This window comes from Balaenoptera borealis, assembly GCF_965194805.1.
Source record: "Balaenoptera borealis genome assembly, chromosome: 19".
Taxonomy (NCBI): Eukaryota; Metazoa; Chordata; class Mammalia; order Artiodactyla; family Balaenopteridae; genus Balaenoptera; species Balaenoptera borealis.
The window spans coordinates 57,620,928-57,641,886 of record NC_138878.1 but is presented as its reverse complement, the minus strand read 5'-3'; the positions used below and the strand labels follow the sequence as shown (position 1 = coordinate 57,641,886).

At 56.6% G+C, this 20,959-nt stretch overlaps 1 protein-coding gene across 9 annotated transcripts in view; it reads right to left on the bottom strand.

Annotated features, from left to right (window-relative positions):
- The window catches only part of POU2F2 (POU class 2 homeobox 2), a gene marked incomplete at its 5' end in the record, with an annotated part of 78,956 nt that overhangs the window by 32,113 nt on the left and 25,884 nt on the right, over positions 1–20,959 (bottom strand). For 8 of the 9 annotated variants that reach the window (XM_082370102.1, XM_082370105.1, XM_082370106.1 and 5 more), the window contains one exon: positions 2,933–2,999. The exons of the other annotated variant lie outside the window; for it this stretch is intronic. In XM_082370102.1, the coding sequence (XP_082226228.1) occupies positions 2,933–2,999 (67 nt within the window). Of the gene's footprint in view, positions 1–2,932; positions 3,000–20,959 lie in introns of those variants that run through there. 9 annotated transcript variants of the gene reach the window in all.

Here is a 20,959-nt window from a genome sequence, read left to right as displayed (position 1 = left end):
AGTTTGGTTGGTTGCTTAGGGTCACCCCTCCCTTCTCCCATCGCAGGCAGCGTGCCACTTTTTAGAGGAACAGGCAGGCAAAAGCAATGCAGAGCCCGACCGGGCCCCTCAAACCCCACCATCCTTGGATCAGACCCACCAGGGGCGGCCACGCCCCTGGGCTCACACTCACTTGCCCGACTGCCCCAGGCCTGGGACACTGGGTCCCCTCCGCCCTTCCTCGCCCCTCCCTCCCCGGACTTTCACTTCTCCTCTGCATTTCCCCCAGCCGGTTTTAGCAGACTTGGGCCAGCTTCTCGTTAGCACTTACCGAAAATGGGGCTAAATATAGAGGGCCCAAGGGCTGCCCCTCACCCCTCCTGGCCCCGCTTGGCCTGTCCCCTGGGTCCCCTGTCTACAAAGCCTGCTTCAATCAAGGCTGTGGCCTGGGAGCCCCTGTGGGCAGGGTCTGCCCTGCCGGGAACCTCTGCTCGCCCACTGGCCCAGCCCAGCCTCCCCAGGAGTCGCATTTCACACCCCCATACCCCGCAGCTGTCCCTGGGCGGCCTCCAGGGATTGAACACTTCTGAGTGTCAGGAGGGACGGATGGAGATACAGGCAGCAGACACAACAAGAGAGGTGGCCCTACAGCTGCGCTGACAAAAGCTGCCACAGACGCTGCAGCCACAGGCAGGCAGGGCCCCGGACACGGATGGAGACCACTCAAACGCACACAGGGACAGGTGTGCACAGATCCCAGACAGGAGTGTTTGCAGATGAAGACACAAGCCCAGACACAATGACACAGGCAGATATGCAAAACACACACCCAGACGTGTGTGGGCACACCTGCGCTTACACACACTCACACACCGAGTCACCCCCAGACACGTACACACTCACGCCCCAGAGTCACTCACAGACACACAGATAGACACAGATGTGCATACACACACAGACACCCAGGTCACTCAGATAGACACACACAAGATGTACACGCACACTCACACACACACACACACACACACACCCAGAGTCACTCAGACATACAGACAGACACAGATGTGTATGCACATGCACACACACACACACACACACACAGTCACTCAGACATAGAGACAGACAGAGATGTGCATACACACACACACACACAGACACACACAGGTAACTCAGATAGACACACACACAGACATGCATGTACTCACACTCCCAGAGTCACCTCCTCCTGGGAGATGGCCAAGGTGGACCCCTGAACTCAGGTCACAGATGTAGAGCCCAAGACCAAGCAGTGATCTGCCCAAGGTCACACATGTATTAATTCATGTCCACGCCAGGGAACCCAGGGCGGGCCTCACAGGCAGGGCAATTCTGTGAGAAATCCCAAGTAAAGGGTTTAACCCAGCGCCCAACACGTACAAAGCCCCCAATCAACCCCAGACAGGGAAGAGACAGCACGCGTGTACAGATGCCCTGGGTCCCTGTGTCTACACTGTACATGCACACGCGCGCACACACACACACACACACACATCCACAGCTGCGTACATGGTCACCTCAGTAAATAATCACACAGCATCTGGCAAGTGGCCTTCCTTCCATCTCATCCCCCTCCTTGCCTCCCTTGCCTTACTCATACCTACTCATCCTTCACATCTCAGACCAGACATGCCCTCTTCCAGGAAGCCCTCCCTGACACCTCATCAGCTGAACTGGGCAAGTCTCCTGGGCTCCCCCAGTCCCCTGTGCCTCCCCTGTCCCAGCCGTGACCCCTCAGCCTGTGCCTCCTTCCCTGTCTGGTGACAGGTCTGTCTCCCTCCCTGGACTGGGGACTCCAGGAAGACACACCTGAAGAGCTGCCTTTTTCAGCTCTATTTCCAACATCCAGCACAGAACTGCTCAATAAATACATGTCGATGACAGATCACAGGGATGCCCGCATACACGGATGCACACGGACACGCACCAAACCAATCATCCCCGCAGACACCCACAAATGGGACACATTCCCACACAACCCCATAGTCAGACCTAGAGGGCCACAAACAAAACAACCTTGAAGTATGGACGCTTGCCGAGTTCCAGGCCCCGTGTTAAGCATTTACCGTATTACCTCACTTAACTCTCCCATCAGCACTGCGGAGAGATAACTATCATTACACAGAGATGGACACATTATGTCAAATGAGCCAACAAATACAAATCGCTTTGTACGGTGCCTGGCGCATGATGTTCACGCAGTCGACTGACATTTGGTGGATGAGGCAGTTCATGAGCACACAAACATGTAATAAATTTTCAGGCAGTGATAAGTGTCATGAAGAAAAGATAAAGCAGGGCGAAGGGACTCAGAATGGCGGGATTGGTTGCCAGTTTAGATGGGGCAGGCAGGGAAGGCCACCCCGAGGAGGGGACATCTCAGGCGAACGAAGTGAGGAAGTGAACCAAGAGAGCATTGCCAAGGCTACCCACACAATGTCACGCACAAGAGCCCCTCACACACGGGACACCTGACAGTCGCACACAGAAGACTCGGAACTACCGCGCACACGCACAGACACAGACGCACACACTCAAAGGTCCAGCAACTCAGCCTTCCAGCCCCTGTGCAGTCCCCTCCCCAGGATCACTCATGTCGCCCACCCACCGGCCCTCTGTGTAGGAGCTTGCTACCAACACCTGGCTCCATCCTCCTCCCCCAGACCCCTCAGAACAGGGCAGCAGAGAAGGGGAGAAGAGGTCGGAAGCCCCCCGGCGCCCCCCCCACCCCGTGCTGATGTGAAAGGGGAGGGGAAAGAGGAGCTGGAGGTGGGAACCCAGGATGGGAAGAGGGGGCAGCTGCTGCGGTACAGAGTCAAAGGGCAAAGGAGCCAGCTGAAGAGGAAGGGCAGGGCGGGCCGGCAACCAGCCGGCAGGACGAGCCCCACGGTGCTGCCAGTGTGCTCGGGCCCCTTACCTGGAGCCCCCATGCTGGAGTGAACCATGCTGCCTGCCCCGCAGGGCTGGGGGGACGACTGTGTCATCTCCCCGCCCTCTCTGGGGGCCAAGCCCTCTCCGCCGGAAGTCACTCAGGGAGGAAACCACAGGGCCCGCCCCCTTCGGAAGGGAAAATACCCATGCCCGAAGGCCCACCCCAGCAGGCAGCGGACCCCAAATCATGTGTGTGTGTTGGGGAAGTGCGGGTAGTGGCGTAGAGTGCAAGCAGGCTGGAAGAGCTGACTCCTACGGCTGTGCCCCCAGAAGATGCCCCTAGCCCTTGTGCCGCCTCCACCTTGCCAACACATCTGGAACAGGGCATGTGGGTCTGGGAGAGAAGGTGGATCCATAACAACACCACTGAAACACTGGCTAGGAGTTTTGGGTGGGGGGAGGGGGGCTTTCCCAATGCTAGGCCCCCTGCACCTCGCATTTAACAGGCATCATCTCTGGAGGCGCTCACTCTTTGCCCCATTTTACAGACAAAAACACTGAGGACCAGAGAAGTGAGGTGGCCTCCCCAAGGGCCCAGAGCCAAGAAACGCTGAAGCCAAGAAGCAGGGCAGCAGGAGGTGTTCGCCATTGGTTTCCGCAGGCTGTGGGGAGTCGGGAACCCAGCCGTGCATCTGCCCGCAGGTGAGACGTCCGGGGCCACCACTGGGAGAATCGGTACCCGTGGACAGTGGTAGGACCGGCGGCAGGTCCGGGCCTTGCCCTGGAGCAGCAAGAAGTTTGCCAGGGGAGAAACGCGGGCGCCGTAGGTGGCTGGGGCGGAGGGAAGTACGCGGTCCCGGGGCTGCTGGCTGGCGCTTCGCGCGGCGGCGCTCCCGGACCAGCTGTTCCCTCCGCGCCCGCCAGAGGGCGGCAGCGCCCAGCCAATGGGCCAGAGGGCGGGGCCGGCTGCGGAGGAGGGAGCCCCTCCCGCTTCTCCCAGTCCCCTTCCCCGCCCCCGCGTGCACACCTGCGAGGGTCACACAAAGGCGCCGGACTCCCGGCCCACGGCGGCGCAGACAAAGGCGCGGCCGAGCCCGCTGCCCTCTTCCTCCTCCCCGCGCCCGGTCCGAGGCCGCAGGGCCGCCTGGAGCCTCCAAACAACCCACCTGCCCGCTGCGGGCCCTTCAGGACTCGCTGCGCCCCACGCTGAGGGACCCCCAAACCACGCTCGCGCACACGGACGCCTGGACTCTCATACACACGCTCAAGTATTTCTACACATGGACCCCAGCACTTGACACACACGTGTGCACATCCAGACACACGGGAACACTCCTCTGCGCACAGGCCTCGACACCAAGGCTCCTTACCAACACTCCCGCGTACAGATCCCCCTCCTGTGCTCCGTCACGCGGACACACGGGCACAAGGACACATCTACCCAAGTGTACCCAGGCATACCTCCTGGCCATGTGTGCCCACATTCACACCCACGCACACTCACGCACGATATAACACACAGGCAGACCTTCGTGAGTGCCTTTCTGCCTGTACCCGGGCCCTGTGCACCCAGACACGCCCAGGCAGGCAGACCCACTCCACGGGAATGACCGCGGTCCTCACATCTGCACACAGAGGGGGCAGTTCCCCCTATAGCTACACTCCACAGGATTCCATATTGTAAAGGCCATTTCACTGAGGAGATCCAGGCCATACAGCATCAGCTGGGCTCCAACTCAGACCTCCTGCCTCCTGGTCCACCTCTTTCCCACTCTCTCTCTCGCTCTCAGATGCATGGTTTTTATACAGGAGGGTCTCCTTGGAAGCAGTCTGGTGGTAGTGGTACTAGGGCCTTGTCTTGAAGTTGCATTGTAAGCTCTGTTTTGATTTAGGATTTATGTTTTGGGGGACTTGGAAATGAGGGTAATAAGGACATTATAGCGGGGTGTGGGGGGAGCAAAACCCCACCAAAACACCCCCATGCTCCACCCTAGACATAGCCAACATTATCCATGTCAGGAGCGAGCTTTGGGACAAAACCCAAAGCAGGGAGAGAAGCACCACCCATTTCCGGTGCTGTCCTCCCAGGTCTGCAGCTGAGTGGCAGAGCTGGCGAAAGCCTTACACGCTTCCCCGTGGGGTGAAATCACCCCACCCCTCTTGCCTCCCAGGCTGGCTCCACTATTATCGCCTCTGGCAGACCAGAACTGAGTCCCTGAGCTGGAGTCAGGGCATCTTGAAGAAGAATGGGCCTGAGACTTCCACCTGCCCAAGAGAGGACAGAGGGGCAGAGTTTGGGGCACACCGGGTGGGTAGGGCCTGGCAGCCAGGAACGGGGAGGCCTGGGCAGGAGAGATGGCGGCCTCTCACCTGGAGAAGAAGCCTCAGGCCATGCTGAGCAAGGCAGGTAGGGCCTGGGAGCTGGGGAGCAGCGGGGGCCACTGGGGGTGCAGGGAACCTGGGAGGGAGGCGGCACAGGGGAGGCCAGGCTGGGCTCAGGGCTGAGCGGTAATTAAAGGAGACGTAGGGGGCTCCCCAGGGCCAGCGGGGCTGGTAACTGACACACGGGCCCCATTGCTCCGCTCATATTTCTCACCGGATCGATACGTTTGACTCCCGACAAGACAATAATCGCTTGTACGCGGCCAGCGAGTCGATCAAATACATTATTAGAGCGAGGTCCCCTGGGGGCCCGGCGGGGAGTTGTGGGGGGGGGGAAGCAGCCAGCCCACCGGGGACAGCAGAGTGGGATTCTTCACCCCTCAGGGCCCCCAGCCATGGCCTCTTCCTCTCGGCCGCCCCTGGGGACCCTCTCTGTGGCTTGGTTCCCCAGCCTCTTTCTGCATCCGGCGGTGTCTGGCGACCTCTCCACTCAGCCCCCAGCTGCATCCCCACTCTGCGTGGGGACACGAGCAGTGTTTCCCCAAAGTGCTACCTCATCCGTAGGGCTGTAGCATGTGGGAGCTCAGACAGGCCCCTCAGACCCCCAGCTTGGCAGGAGGTAAGGAGACTGGGTTGCCTGTGAGTCGACAACTGGGCCAGAAGATGAACTTGAGCCTAAAATTCATGGACATCAACCTCCCTTTGCATCTCAGCATTCGGCCTTCAGCAGAGCTCAGGCGAGGGCAGTCTCTGGGGAGCAGGAGGGTTGGGGAAGGCTGGCTTAGGGACCCAAACACATAGGAAAGCAGGATGAGGGGTGGCAGACAGACACACAGACGAAAATATATCTGGTTGGTCCTACAGCAGGGCCATGCAATCCTCCAACAGGCCTCCGATACTATGGAATCAAACCCAGCCTGGCCTGCCCTGGCACTGCTTTTCTACCTCTTCCTGACTTCTGGGCTCGAGCCTTCATTTCCTGTTTACACCCCTGCTTCGTCCTCAGCCCTGCCCTCGGAACTGCTTCTCCAGTGGCCCTAAGTCAAGACCAAGCTATGACCACCCCATGTTCTGCTTAGGAGCACCCAGCATCCAGGGACTTAAAATGTTTCTTCTTCTCCATCGTCACCATCATCATCAAAAGCAGCAGCGTCGCTATCTAGTCTGTGCTAGTTGGGCCAATACGTTATATCTAATCCTCACGACAATCTGAGGAAGTACGGTCTGTTATTATTCCCCTTCTACTGACAAATTAGAGCTCAAGGAGGTGAAGTCACTTGCCCCACGTGAGTGGTGCAGTCAGGATTCAAACCCCGCCCTGTCCTCCCCACAGCTTGCTCTTTCTGCACTCTGCCACGGGTCTCCTTAGATCTTTGAACGCTCCGCATCCTCCAGTGGACAGCCGGCAGCCACTCCCTGCTCACCCGGGAACACCGGGATCTCCTCGCAGCCCACAGCCCAACTCCCACAGCCCTTAGAGCCTGTTCTTGGTATTCAGCCATGTGTTGGACCCCCGATCCATCAGTTCCTGGCTGAAGGTGGGCCAACCCTTCCCTATTTCTTTCAATTCAAACATTTCCTACGTGTCCCTTATTGCCAAGCCGTGGGCTGGGGGCTGAGGACCTAGAGATGAGCTCGATCTGACACACACCTGCCCTCAAAGAGCTCACGGTCCAAGGGGAAGACTGGAGTTGATGAAAATTTTCTGAGGTTCCATCACTGGCTCAGTAAACATCCGAAAAACTCTAGTCAAGGGTGAAGCCCAAGACATAGAAGGGCCCTTCCTGCCATAGGAAGATTGGGAGGGCTCAAGCTTGGATGAGAAAGATCCAGGCAGGGTGCCATACATCCGACTTGAGGCTGGATTTGATGTTGTAGGGGGAAGGATTTTGAGCAGAAAAAGTCTGTGTAAGGGAGATCCACCGGGGACTGGTGTGACTGCAGGTTGTCGGAGAACAGGGTCCTCGGCCTCATCACCACAAGCCCGCCAGGGCATCCGAAGAAGCCAAAGAAGAAGGTGGCTGGCCCTGGGCCTTCCCTGATGAGGCTCTGACCCTCAGCGCACGAGCCGCCACCCACCCCCAGACTCCAGCCCAGATCTCCCACTCACCCAGCACCGCCTCTGCAGGCTCACGGCCACTTCTGTCCTCCCAGCGCAAGGAGCTGTCCAAAGGCTGAAATTCAAGAGCCCTCACCGTGGTCCAGAAGCCCTCCAGTAACTTCCCTGCAGCCTCCAGGAAAGCCCAGCCCCCTCACCATGGCCTCCAGGCCCCTGCAGGACGTCACCTCTCCCTACGAGAGCACAATGCGCCAGCCACACTGGAGAAGGCCAAGTCTGTCCCCATCTTGGGGCCCTTGACCTTGCTGACTCCTCCCCTAGAACACTGTTCCCTATCTCATCCCTTTCCTCTGATCCTTCAGGACTTAGTTCAAAGGCTGCGTCCTCTGAGAGGCCCTCCCTTAGCCACTCTCCACGCCAACAGCCGGTTTTACTTTCTTCGTAGCTCTCTCTGGAACTCAGCTACCGTCGACTTGCTTTACTGTCTGTCTCCCCCTCTGAACTGTAAGCCCTCTGAAAGCAGTCCTTTTTTGTCTTGTTTCCTGTGGTATTCCCTTCTGAAATAATGCCTGGCACAGACTAGGTGCTTGAATACTATTTGTGTGTGGTTTTTTTTTTTAATTTGTATTTATTTATTTATTTTTGGCTGCGCAGCGTGCAGGATCTCAGTTCCCCGACCAGGGATTGAACCCAGGCCCCCTGCAGTGGAAGCGCAAAGCCCTAACCACTGGACAGCCAGGGAATTTCCAAATCCTATTTGTTGAATGAACAGATCCTTCCAGGCTCCCAGAGCCCACAGAATGAAATCCAAGGCTGGCTTTCCAAGCTCAAGTAGATGTGGGCCTCTGCCGACCTCCACAGGCATATTGCCCCCAGAGCTCACCTTCTTCCTCTGTTCAACAACTTGGGTTCCCCTACGTGCCCATCCTCCATGCTTCTTGTGTTTGTCACCTCTACTGTACTCACCGCTACTGCCTCTGCTCAAATCTCCCCTCTCTGGAAGCCTTTTCTGGCTCCACCGGAGGCCCAATTAACAGGAATGGCCTCAGTCTTCCCACAGCTCAGGCAGCATTCTGGGCTTAGCACTAATCATACTGCATTGAAATTCCTTCCCAGTGAGGCTGCCCCCACAGGGCAGGGCTGGAGGGCAAGGTGGTGTTTGATTCATTTTTGTGGAGTGGAGCCCAGCACTGGTCTGCATATAGGCCCAGTTGAATGAGGACATCTGCCCCACAGACAGCGATATCTGTATAGGTGTATATAAGCACTGATCTGGGAGTCAAACATCTGAGAGTTTGGAAACTGGTTCCTCCATTCACTTGCTGTGTGACCCTGGGCAAGTGACTTCACCTCTCTGAGCCTCATGCTCCTCATCTGTGAAATGGGGGCAGTAACATGGGCTGATAGGAACTTCATTAATCTTTTTAAAAAAATAGTTCCCTGTGCTATACTGTAGAACCTTACTGTCATTAATCTTAAATATAGTACTGACCACCATGCACAAGGAGTTCAAGAAGTTCACAAAGTGTTTATCACATCAAGGTTTGAGGTAGAGAAAATCAGATGCCACCAATAGGACGGTGGCTAAATAAATTGTAGCATAGTCATACTCAGGAATAGGATGTGATCATGAAAGATAATGGAACTGATTTATGGATAAAGGACATGGAAAGTTCTCCAAGACACTGCTGAATGAAAAGGCAAGTTGTAGAATGATTTATACAACTTAATATCATTTATGTAAAACACATACCAAAACCACTATGTATTTTCTATGGGTGGGCAGGTATTGACAAATGCAGAGGAAAAGGTCCGGAGGGTAACTAATTAATGACAGCTACCTTTGGTGAGGGGACCAGGACTGGGAAAGCAGAAGGGACTCCAATGGGATTTTAACATTTTCTGTTATGCTTTTGGTTTTCAGAATGAGATTGTATTCAGTTTTGTTTGTTTGTTTGTTTGTTTTGTCTGCGTTGGGTCTTCGTTGCTGCACACGGGCTTTCTCTAGTTGTGGACAGCGGGGGCTACCCTTCGTTGCAGTGCGCGGGCTTCTCATTGCAGTGGCTTCTCTTGTCACGGAGCATGGGCTCTAGGCACGCAGGCTTCAGTAGTTGCAGCACGCAGGCCCTAGAGCGCGTGACCTTCAGTAGTTGTGGCTGGCGGGCTCTAGAACACAGGCTCAGTAGTTGTGATGCATGGGCTTAGTTGCTCCGCGTCATGTGGGATCTTCCCAGACCAGGGATCGAACCCGTGTCCCCTGCATTGGCAGGCGGATTCTTCACCACTGCGCCACCAGGGAAGTTCCCTGTATTCAGTTTTTAATTAAAATTAGAATATATTAAGTGAGTTACAGGTAGCTAACTGCAAAGAAAAGGAATGATTATCCCCCAAAGCGAGGACAGAGGTTACCTCCAGCAGGGAGGGAGGGATGGGGCAGGTTTGAAAAGGGTCACAGGGGTGGGGGGGGTTCCTGGGCTCTGGCTGCCTTCTTTATACAGACGTAGGTTGTGATCGCACAGATGTTCACTTGATAAAGACTGATTAAAATGTACATTTATGACTCTTTCCTTTACAACTGTGCTTCCTGCAGGCAGAGGCCAATTCGCACGTGTTGCAGTATCATCTGCTCCCCACCCCCCCATTCACGCCCAGAAGCCGATGTTAGGAAAAGGCCTTGTTCGGTAGGGTGCGCCCCGGTTGCAAGAGCTCTGAGGGGCCGAGGCCGCTGTCCAGGGTACTAACGGCCAAAGCCTGGGAAGCCTCAGGGAGACCAGCCAAATAGGACAGCTTCAAATGCCGCGGAGCAACGAAGCCCGTGCGCCATAACTACTAAGCCCGTGAGCCACAACTACTGAGCCCACGTGCCACAACTACTGAAGCCCGCGCGCCTAGAGCCCGTGCTCTGCAACAAGAGAAGCCACCGCAAGGAGAAGCCCGTGCACCGCGACGAAGAGTAGCCCCCGCTCGCCGCAACTAGAGAAAGTCCGCGTGCAGCAACAAAGACCCAACACAGCCATAAATAAATAAATAATAAATAAATAAATATTTTTTAAAAAAGACAGCTTCAAGACGCCTTATCCTAATCGGCCACTGCCCGCCTCTAATATGTCACCTCCCAACACTCGTCACCACCCCCTCGCTTCCTCCAGGCTGGCTTTCTGCTCCTGCAGCCCAAGCCCTAGCTCTGCTGTGACTCAGGACCTTCACTCTTGCTCTCCCCGCTGGCCTGGTGCCATCTTTCCCCAGATATGCCCGTGGTGCGTGCCCTCACTTATTCCAGGAGCCCATTGACACGTCCTCTCCACACAGAAGTCTTTTGTGATCATCCCACCTCACATAGTGTTTCCCCTCCTCATCACTCTTCATCCTTTACCAGGTAGAAGTTTCTTCCAGCACTTGTCACTAACATTCGAGTTTCCATGTGTTAATGTGCTTGTTTATCATCCGTCTTCTCCCACTGGAATGTTCATGCTGGGAGGACAGGGAGCATGTCTGTCCTGTTCGGTTTTATCCTCCTTTTTAAAAGGGCCACAGGTGCACAAAATTGCATTCATCATAATCCCTGGTTCCCGGCATACTCCCATCACTGGCCTGGGCAGAGCCCTCTTCCATTATTTATTTGCTTATTTATTTTATTTATTTTTAATAATGTGTTCATGTGAAGCCACCACTCGACATTCAGATTAGAACTGTGACAATAGTCACACTGATTCGTGTCTGACGTGTGCACCGCTGTGTCCCCCGTACCCGACACCTAGGAGGATCCGTTTGCTAAAGGAGAAGTTAAGGGGCACCATGCAAAAGGAAGATCACGGGAGCGCCCGCCTGGCCTCACAAGCAGGTGGAGAAGAAATCAAAGGCCAGGCCCTCCGCTAAGCTCCCCTGTCCTCCCCGGTGCTCCCACCCCCTGCTCAGCCTGGCCAAAGCCTCTTCAAGACGATTCGATCCTACACCTGCACAGATGGCCCGCTGTGCCAGACCCTGTGCCAAGACATGGGGACACCAGGCAAATCAGCCTTGGCCACGCCCTTGAGGATTCTCAAACCTCTATGCACTCCTCCTCCCCCACTCCCCGGCTCCTTGATGGTCCCACGATTATCATAAGTTATCAGAGCAGCTAGCAGGCACCTGCTCTGTGTAGCCACGTGTTCCGTGCATCATGTCTTGGCATCTTCCCAACGATCCAATTAAGCAGGTGCTGTTATCATCTCCCCGCTTTTCAGAGGAGTGCCCTGAGGTGGGTCAGAGCCAGCAGGTCGATTCCAGAGCCCAGCTCTCCTTACTACCAGGCACACTGCCTGTGTTACACCGATCGTATGCATCCCCTCGAAAATTCGAGCGGTCCTGGGCCGCCTGCCTCTCTGCAAAAGCAACTGAGGATGATGGAAAAGGTGTCAACTTTGAAGTCACATAACAGGTGGTTAGGTCCCAGCCGCAGGGCTCAGTGAGGCATGCGGGGGTGGCGGTGGCAGGGGTGTCATGTGGCCCAGGTATTATATTCGTGAAGGGCCTCATTAAATGAGATGTGCATTTTTGATTTTACAGTTGGGTGCCACTGCCAGACCATATCACCTGTAGGACGCTCTGAATTTTGTTTTAATAAATCCTGCAATGACTTTGTAAATATCAGTCAATGTGGCATTTTGTTGTCGTCGTTGCTTAGAGCCCAGCCTGTAACTCCATTTCAGCCTTCTTTCATTCTTAGCATACTGGGCTCACAAATGAGAAGTGGCCTGGCCTCCCTCAGCCTCTGTGGAGCCTGCTGAGTCCTTGCTATGTGACTTCAAGCAAGCCACTCAACCTCTCTGTGCCTCTTCCGGAATTGTGCGGTCTCTGGGCAACATCCGCAAAGGGCCCTGTTCCACAAACATTTATTCAGAGGAATTTAACTTGACGGAATCAGGTTGACTCAGACCATATGAGACATAGTCCCTGCCATCATGGAAGCAAACTCTGAGCTCTGGACACTTTAAGGAAAGTGAGGGCTCTCGGCAGAAGGGTAGGTTTTTGGTGTGATAACCATTTACTGAGACGGCGACAAGCTCCTGGAAGAGCTCAGGGACAGGGAATCTAGAATTCTGCTTTAGACAGTTAAAGGAGAAACCCTGAACTACGGTTAGAAACACTTTGCATGCATCTTTTCACTGAATGTCCTCCACACTCGACAAGAGAACGATTGTCACCATGCCCATTTTACAGATGAAAGAACTGATGCTCTGCAAGGTTGAATCATTTGCCTGGGACCCCACAGACGGAACCAGGATTAGCATCCAGGCAAGTGGACTCCATTTCAACCCCAGACCCCTGTGGGCCTCTTCCCTTTGGCTCAGCAGGAAACACTGGACTTGGACCTGGGCTTGCAGCCTGAGACATTCATGTGCCTCCCACCCCTGACCCATGATGGCCTCCTGCCAATATGCCCTAAAAGCTTTCACATTGCTGGCCCACCTTGAGTCACAGCAAGTCTGGGCTGCACACTCAACGGTGTTCCCTGGGGCCCTGGTCCCTTCTCCAAGCTCACATACCTTCAGACCCGCTCACTCCCTGCTTACCTCCTTCGTGGAGCCTCTCCAGGAAAGGCCTCTCCCTTACCTTCACGCAGGACCTCTTTCTGACAATGGACTTCTCCTCAGCGCCAAGAGCACCAGGCACTTTGAGGTTTGTGTGGAGAACACCAAATAGATAGAACCCAGGGCTCTGCCTCCCAGAGGCAAAGCAGCACCTGTCCGGTGAGGGGAAATCCCAGGTGTGTGCAGGGTCAGACCCTCGCTCTGCCTGACCAGCTGCGTGACCTTGGATTGGCAACCCCACTTCTCTGGGCCTTGATATTGGCACAATTCCAAAGGTTCTCCCCGATTCCTCCACTCCCCAGGCCACCACCGTCTCTGGCCCCAGGGACATCAGCGGCCTTCTCCCTGCAGGTCTCTGTGCTTCCACGCCTGACCCTGATAGTCTCGTCTGCTCCCCACACCCAGAGAGGGTCTTTCTGAAACTTAATCAGGCTGTGTCGCTCCCTTGCTTCAGACTTTTCAGGGGCCTCCCTGCTTTGGGGAATAAAACCCAAACCCCTTAGTCCAGGAACTCCCTGGCAGTCCAGTGGTTAGGACTCTGCGCTTTCACTGCCGAGGGCTCGGGTTCAATCCCTGGTCAAGGAACTAGGATCCCGCAAGCCACGCGGTGGCCAAAGAAACAAAAAACAAAAACAAACCGCTTAATCCAGCCTACAGAGTCCTGTGTGATCTGGCCTCTGCTGACAGCTCTCCTCTCTTCCCCCCACCACTCTCCCCTTCACCTACCTTGCTCTAAGCTTCGCCGCCTCCTCAAACCAAGTTCTTTCCTACCCCAGGCCCTTTGCATGTGCCGGTCCCTCTGCCTCGAATGCTCCCTGCCTGGTTAAATCCTACTCATCTTTCAAGGCTCAGCTTAAATGTCTTTCCCTCTCTGTGTTGGCTCCCTATTCTTGTCTCTCCTTTAGGGGACTTGATCGCAATTTCTGATTTTGCATTTAATCGATATTTACACTTAAAGATCTGCATCCCCTCTTAGTTTGTCGGCTCCGTGGACATCAGCTGTGCCAGTTTTGTTCACTTCTTTATCTCCAGTGCCCAATACAGGGCCTGGCACACAGCAAGTGCTCAGACAAATGGATGGGGACAAGGACCCGAGGCAGAGGACTTGAGTCTTCTGAGCCTCAGTTTCCATTTCTGTCAAATCAAGATAATAATGCCTCAGGACTTCCCTGGTGGTGCAGTAGATAAGACTCTGCGCTCCCAGTGCAGGGGGCCTGGGTTCGATCCCTGGTCAGGGACCTAGATCCCACATGCATGCTGCAACTAAGAGTTCGCATGCCACAACTAAGGAGCCCATGTGCCACAACTAAGGAGCCCGCCTGCTGCAACTAACACCCAGTGCAACCAAATAAGTAAATAAATAAATATTAAAGAAAAAAAAGATAATAATGCCTTCCTTACAGGTAGTGGTGAGGATCCCAAGAGACGATGAATATTGACGGTGCTTTGGGGAAAATGCTCTTCAAATATAAAAGCTCGCAAGAGCTGGAACCTCGAGGATGGGCCAGAATCAGAGAAGAACAAGAGAGGAGGGCATGGCCATTTGTCAAGTAACTTTATCTGCCAGACATTTTACATCTCCTTGTTCACTGTCTCCTATGAGATGGTGGCACTGACCCAGAGGAGGAAATCAAAGTTCAGAGAGGAGAAACCACCTTCCCACAGTGTCACAGCAAGTCCGTGGCAGAGCTGGGATTTGAACCCCTCACAGCGAGGCAGTCACGTTTCCCATGCACCTCCAACAAAACTTGACCCCTTGCAGTGTTTTTTTTTTTTTTTTTCATGCTGAGTGGCATGCGGGATCTTAGTTCCCCAACCAGGGATCGAACCCGTGCCCCCGTAGTGGAAGCACGGAGTCCTAACCACTGGACCACCAGGGAAGTTCTCTCAGTGGGTTCTTGACAAACATTTGTGGGTTGGACCAATGAAGAGGGCCTGAATGGCAGTCCTGGCTCTGCCAGTCACTGGCTGGTGATCTTGGGTGAGCCACTCCCCTTCCCCGAGCCTCAGTGTCCCCATCTGCAAAATGGGAATAATGATCATGCCTACCACCTAGGGTGGCCAGGGGATTCGGCAAGAGCCCAAAGGTCGAGTGCTTAGCATGCAGTGAGCGGTCCATGAGCAGCTGTTACCTTGTTAATCTTCCATGTGAGGGAACAGCATGAGCAAAGGTTTGGGGCAGATCAGGGAGAAGATGAGAAGTCAGTGGAGAGAGAGTCATCAGAAAGGACCTCTCAAAGGAGGGGCATCTGGAACCAGACAGAAAGGGACTCCCAAGTCTGCGCCTGGCTGTTGAGGAGGGAAGAGGGAAGCTGTGGAGGGGTCTCCTGATCTCCTTCCCCTCTCGACTCTACCAGACCCCTTACTTCCTTCCAGGTTTCCTAGGCCTTGGTCGGAATCCCTTACACCTCAGTCACCTGCTAACCTCGTCTCCATCCCAGGGCCCAGGCCGGATCCAGCTCAGCAGGGCCCGGCCTTCCCTACACAGCCCACAGGGACCCTTCTCTCTTCTGTTAGTTGGAAAACTATAATCTGAAGATAATACCAAATAATTCATAAAGGTGAAAAGTGAGAACTGTTTTAGGCGTAAGCAAGCACGTGACATGTGAGTAGGTACATGTGTACATACATCACCTTTTAAACCAAACTGCCTCTTCCTATGTGCCAGAGGGATCCAACACAGAGCTCTTTAACCCCCTTGGCAAAGGGGTCGCTGCGAGGCCCGAGGGGTGGGGGGATGCGGGTGCAGCGCGAATGCAGGGATTCGTTGACGGGTGGGTCACTGAGTCCTCGGTGAAGGGTGGCAGCTTGGCAAGGAGACCTGGGGTCATCTCAGAACCCTCCTCCTCCGCAGTGTCCCCCAACTTCCCATGGATTCAACCCACAGGTGTCTGACTCCCTCTGCTCTTTCCCCCGCCACCCGCTCTGCCCCATCGCTGCACCCCTGTCCCCAGCTCTGCCCCATCTCCCAGCCTTCTCCCTCCCTCTCTCTCTCTCTCTCTCTCTCTCTGTCTCCTCTCCAGCCTGTATATTGCCCGGGTCCTTCCTCACTTCTTCACTGGTTCCACATGTATCTCCTGAACCCCATCCACGTGGCAGACACTGAGTTGGGGACAAGTGAAGAAGCCCCTGCCTTCCAGAGCTGACAGTGGAGGTGGCCCTGGGGTCTTGAGTCCATGCCCTGCGCTGCTCCCTAAAGCACCACTCTGGTGGGGCCACTCCCCTACCCAGACAGAGAGGGAAAAGCTTGGCATCCTAGGCTCTCTCCAGCTTCACCTTCCCCAGCCGCCAGGAGAAGGGGAGAGGGTAGGCTTGCAGCCTTGAGATGCCTTCGTAGGGGCACCCGGCTGGAGGGGTGACCACGCTCCCCGGCGGAAGGATCCTGTCTCCCACTCCCTCCCCAGAGAACTCTGGGCCTTCAAGGCACAGGTTTTCCACAGGAGGGGCCAAAAATGCCCTCTGAGCAGCGCACTTTTCAGGGGCAAACCGAGGTTCAGAGCAGGCACGTGACTGGAGCAGAGACACAAAGCAAGTCTGCGGCAGACAGACAGGACCCAGCCCCAGTTCTCCAGTTGCACCTCTGCAGGTGTAGACCCGGCCGCGCTCCTCCTGACACTGGCGCTCCCAAGAGAAAGAGAGAAGAGTCGCTGAGCTCTGTTCTCTGTGTCTTCTGCTGCCCCTCCCAGGACCTGGGCCTCTGTTTATTTCCCCAGCTGTGGGAGGGGAGGTAACCCAAAAGAGACTGAAATGAGAGGGGCACGTGGGGGAACAGTCAGGACAAGAAAGTTCGAGGGAAAAGCATGCAGCCGAGTAGAGAAAGAGGGGTGCAGGGGAGGAATGACCAGGACTATGCAGGTAGAACAGAGACGGATGTGGAGATGCTTAAATCCCTGGAGGGAGAGGCAGCAATACAGGAGAGTCACACAGGGAGAGACAGAGACAGAAAGATGCAAAGAAAGAGAAACAGAGACGGGTAAAGTGGAAAGAGAGACAAAGAGAAAAAGAGAGAACAGAAAGTGGGAGGAGGAAGGGCAGGCGGGGTGGGGCCGCCAGGACCTTCTGTAAATTGCTTCCCTGACACCCTCTCATCTGGCCCTCACACCCGCACTCCTGCGGGGTGTGTGGCGCGGTCCCCAGACCTGAAGGGGCTGAGGCGGGTATGTGGGAGGGGTGTCCAGCCCCAGCCTATCTCTTTCCCCGGCCCCCAGCTGCCTCACCGAGGCAGGGGCCCAAGTTCCGTGTGCAAGGGGTGGGGCAGACCCTGGAGAACCACGACGGGGCGCCCCGGGTCCTCCCCCACCTGTTCTCGCCCCCTGCCTTCTGCCCCCCTGCCTTCTGCCCACGCCTCCCTCAACCTGTGGTCGTCCTCTCCCTGCCTGCCCACCCTGATACCCTGCTGTCCATCCCTGCGCCCCCCAGACCACTCATCCAGAGACCACCTCTCTGCTCCCCTGGGGGTTTGGGGTTAGGGAAGGGTGCCCAGCGGCCTAGCTAGGGAGGGGGCTTGGTGGATTATCGAGGATGTACAGGACTGTGGCTGACGTGGGCCAGGAGGAAGAGGAGGGGGTCGTGGTGATGGACGATGCTGATTCTGTGGTGGGGGGGGGCCCGGCAGGAGAGGGGGTGGAGGAGGGCTGGGGGAGGGGTGGTGAAGACGCGGGTTGAGGGGGGGAGCAGGACCAGGCTCACATTTGGCATTCAGGGCAGCTGACAATAAAAATGCTTTATTGCCAAGAAACTGGATCGATCGGGGCTGGAGGGGGCCGGCAGGGGGGACGCGGAGGGCTCAGCGCAGAGGCCGGCGGCCGGGCCTCCGCAGCGACCAGGGCCCAAGCCGCCCTCCCCCCTGCGCCCCCCTCCTTGCCTCCTGCCCTTTCTCTCTCCTGCAGCCACCGCTTAGTTCTTATTATATTTTTTCTTATATATTTTTTCCCCCAGCTTCTCCTGCTCCTGTTATATTTTTTTTTTCTTTTAATTTTTTAAAAAACTCGCTGCACTCCCAACGCCGCAGGCCGGGTGTGGGTAGGGTGGAGGCCTCTGCCGAGGCCGGGCCCCTACCCATAGGGCGTCCAGAGCTGCTGGCTCCGGGCTAAGCCTCACTTTGCTTCCACATCCCCCCCCCCCGCCCCCGTCCAATCAGGCTCCCCCCAAGATATGGGTACCTATCTTCCCCTGCCCCTCATCCTAAGGGCCTTCGCCCACCCATGAAATGACATCCCCCTCTGGTGGGCTCAGGGCCCTGGCTAGGCCTTCCTCCCCTCCCCCCTACCTGGTCCCCCGCGCACTCCCAGAGCCATTTGGCTGATGGTCAGAACTGTCCGTCAAGGGGGCTCTGAGCCCCTGGGGACCCAGATGGGAGGAGGGAAGGGGAGAGGTCGAGGGTCAGGCCACAGTCCCCTCAGCTCAGCTCTTTCCCCTCCCCCTTCCTAACAAAGGGAGCAGCGGCCTGACACTGGGGGGTGGGGGGCGGCCTGGTACTGGGGGAAGCAGGGAGGAAAGAGGTTGTGGGGCTGGCCGTGGGCAGGAGGCGGGGCTGGGGCCTGCCTGCCCCTCCTCTGCCCTCCCCCTCGGGTCAAGGCTAAGGTGATTCCTCAACCTCTCTCGGAGGCTGGGCTGGGAGGGGAGGAGGATCTGGACAGACAAAGAGCCCGAGCCCTGGGGAGTTGGATGCTGGGGGGGACGCACCTGGGACCCAGGCAGTCCTGGCCGAGGGAGGGGCAGCAGACACCCCTCTGGCCTTGGTCTCACCCTCCGGATGGCCCTGCCTCCCCTCCGTACCAATCCCCGTGGATCCCAGAGCCATACGGAACCTCAGAGCTTGGGGAGGGTTGGAGCTTGGGGGTGGGGGGAAACTGAGGCCCAGAGAGGAGACAGAGGCAGGGCTGGATCCAGGATGGAGGCACAGCCCCAGGGTTCTCAGCACTGTCCCGGAGCCTCGCCTTCGTTTCCCCTTCCTGCCTAGGGAGACACCCCTCCCTTCCTGCCCAGTCAGGGGAGCCCTAGATGGCTGCGGTGGGGTGGGGGGTAGGCAGGCGGTAGAATGTTCTTCAGAGAGGGCAGAGGAGGCTGAGGAGAGGGAGAGGCCCCAGGCCGCTGGGGTGGGCGGATCAGGAGAAAGAAATTCTAAATGTGGTCTGTCTCTAGCATTGGCCTGGTGCAGTTTCGAGGTGGAACGTCAAGTCAAAAAGGGCAGAACAACCCAACGTGGACAGAGCCCTCCAGCGCTAGCGATGGCTTTGGAAGAGGGCGTTCAGAGAGGTTCTCTGGCTTGCCCAAGGTCACACAGCAAAGAAGGGAGATGTGCACTCCCGTCCGTCCTTGACCTAACCGGACACTGCCTCTGGGCCTCCCACCTGCCCAGCCCGACTGAGGGCCAAGGGGAGCTGAGGCAGTGAACAGCTGGGAGCCCCCCACTCCCCGTGCCCACGGGAGAGATGAAGAGCCTCTAGAGAGAGAAAGAAACGTGCACATCTTCTGTACTTAAATTCTTCTGCCAAGGTGGCTCTCAGGGAGAGGGCCACAGCCAAGAGGAAGAGGAGGAGGATACAACGGGCCTCTTCTTGGGGGGGGGGCCGGCTGGAACAGGCCCCCATAGCCTGCCAAGGGGGCCCCAGATGGGCCAAGGACTATAGGGGGTCCCACTGCCCTCCCCCAAACCTCCCCTCCCTTCTCCCCCTCTCTTTCTGGGCTGGCTATCGACCGGGTCTGTGACATGGTAGATCAATACGGCAGGGATATAAAGCCGGCTGGCTGCCTGCCTGCCTCTGTCTCTCTCTCTCTCTCCCCCGCTTGCCTCGCTTCCCTTTCCCGGAGCCGCACCCAGGCCCCACCCCCCACCCCCGTGTACCCCTTACCCATGCCTCTGAGGGGCCAGGGCCCCCCAGCACCACCCCCCTACAGCAGGAGAGCTTAGGGAGGCTGAGAGGTTGAACAGCCAGGAGAGGGGGTGAGTATGAGAGTGGGGAGGGAAGCAGATGGGGACGGGGGTCACGCTGGCAGGTAAAAGGGCTGGGAGAAACTGAGGGACAGACGCCCTGGGAGGAAGCAGGCATCCCCTCAGTTGGAAGCAGCTCAGGGAGATGGGGCCCTTTGAAGGTATGAGAAGGATGGACCTCTGGGAGGTGGGCAGGGGGTACCTGGGGGCTGGGGAGACATTGTCCTGAGCCCATGGGGTTGGGGGAAGGCCTGGGGGGTGCTGGATTAAGCTTGGGTGAGTGGATGCCAAAAACAGTGGGGCAACCCCCAGGCAGCCTGTTGCCCACCCACAGAGCCCTGGCTTCCCCCTCCTTCGGTCTCTGTGGGCAGCTCCACGTTGGCCTCGCCCCAGGGCCTGGACTGCACTGTGTGTGTGTGTGTGTGTGTGTGTGTGTGTGTGTGTGTGTGTGTGTGTGTGGCGGGGAGGGCTTGTGAGGCATCGGACAGGAGATTCCAGGGGAGGGCTGTGGTGTCTGAGTTGCCATATGTGTAGGGTGTGTGTGTGTCCCCGGTGTGCCTGGGTGGCCGTGTCTTTGAGTCCTTCAGCTCTGCGTGGGACTCCGGGACTGTGTGTCCCCGAGTGTCTCAGCTACTGAGTCACCTCTGTGTGACCAGGAGTCTGTGGGTGTGTCCCAGGGGACTCGGGGGCTCTGTGTGTGTGTGTCCTTCCATGAGTGTCTCCTGTACCTGGGTGTCCCCAAATGTCTAAATGTGTGTGTGCGGATCTGCCTGTCCCTCGAGGAGGTGTGGGTGTGTCCCCGGGGGCATCTCAGTGACCCCCAGTGCCCAGGCAGTGTGGCGGCTGCGTGTTCCTGTGTTCCAGGAAATCTGTCGTGTGTGTGCGCGAGCCCCCATCCACGTGTACTGAGCATGGATGGTTCTGTGAGTGTCTGGGAACCATGACACAAGTCCCCATGCGTCCATGTGTATGGATGCTGTGCCTGTGTCGGTGGGTGGCTGTAGGTGTGTTTGTCTCTGGTGTATTGGAGGCTCTTTCTTTTCGAGAGTGTCAGAGATCCCGTGTGCGCTCCACGCATCTGTGTGACTTCAGGCGTCCCTGTGTGCCGATGCCCGAGTGTGTTTCCAT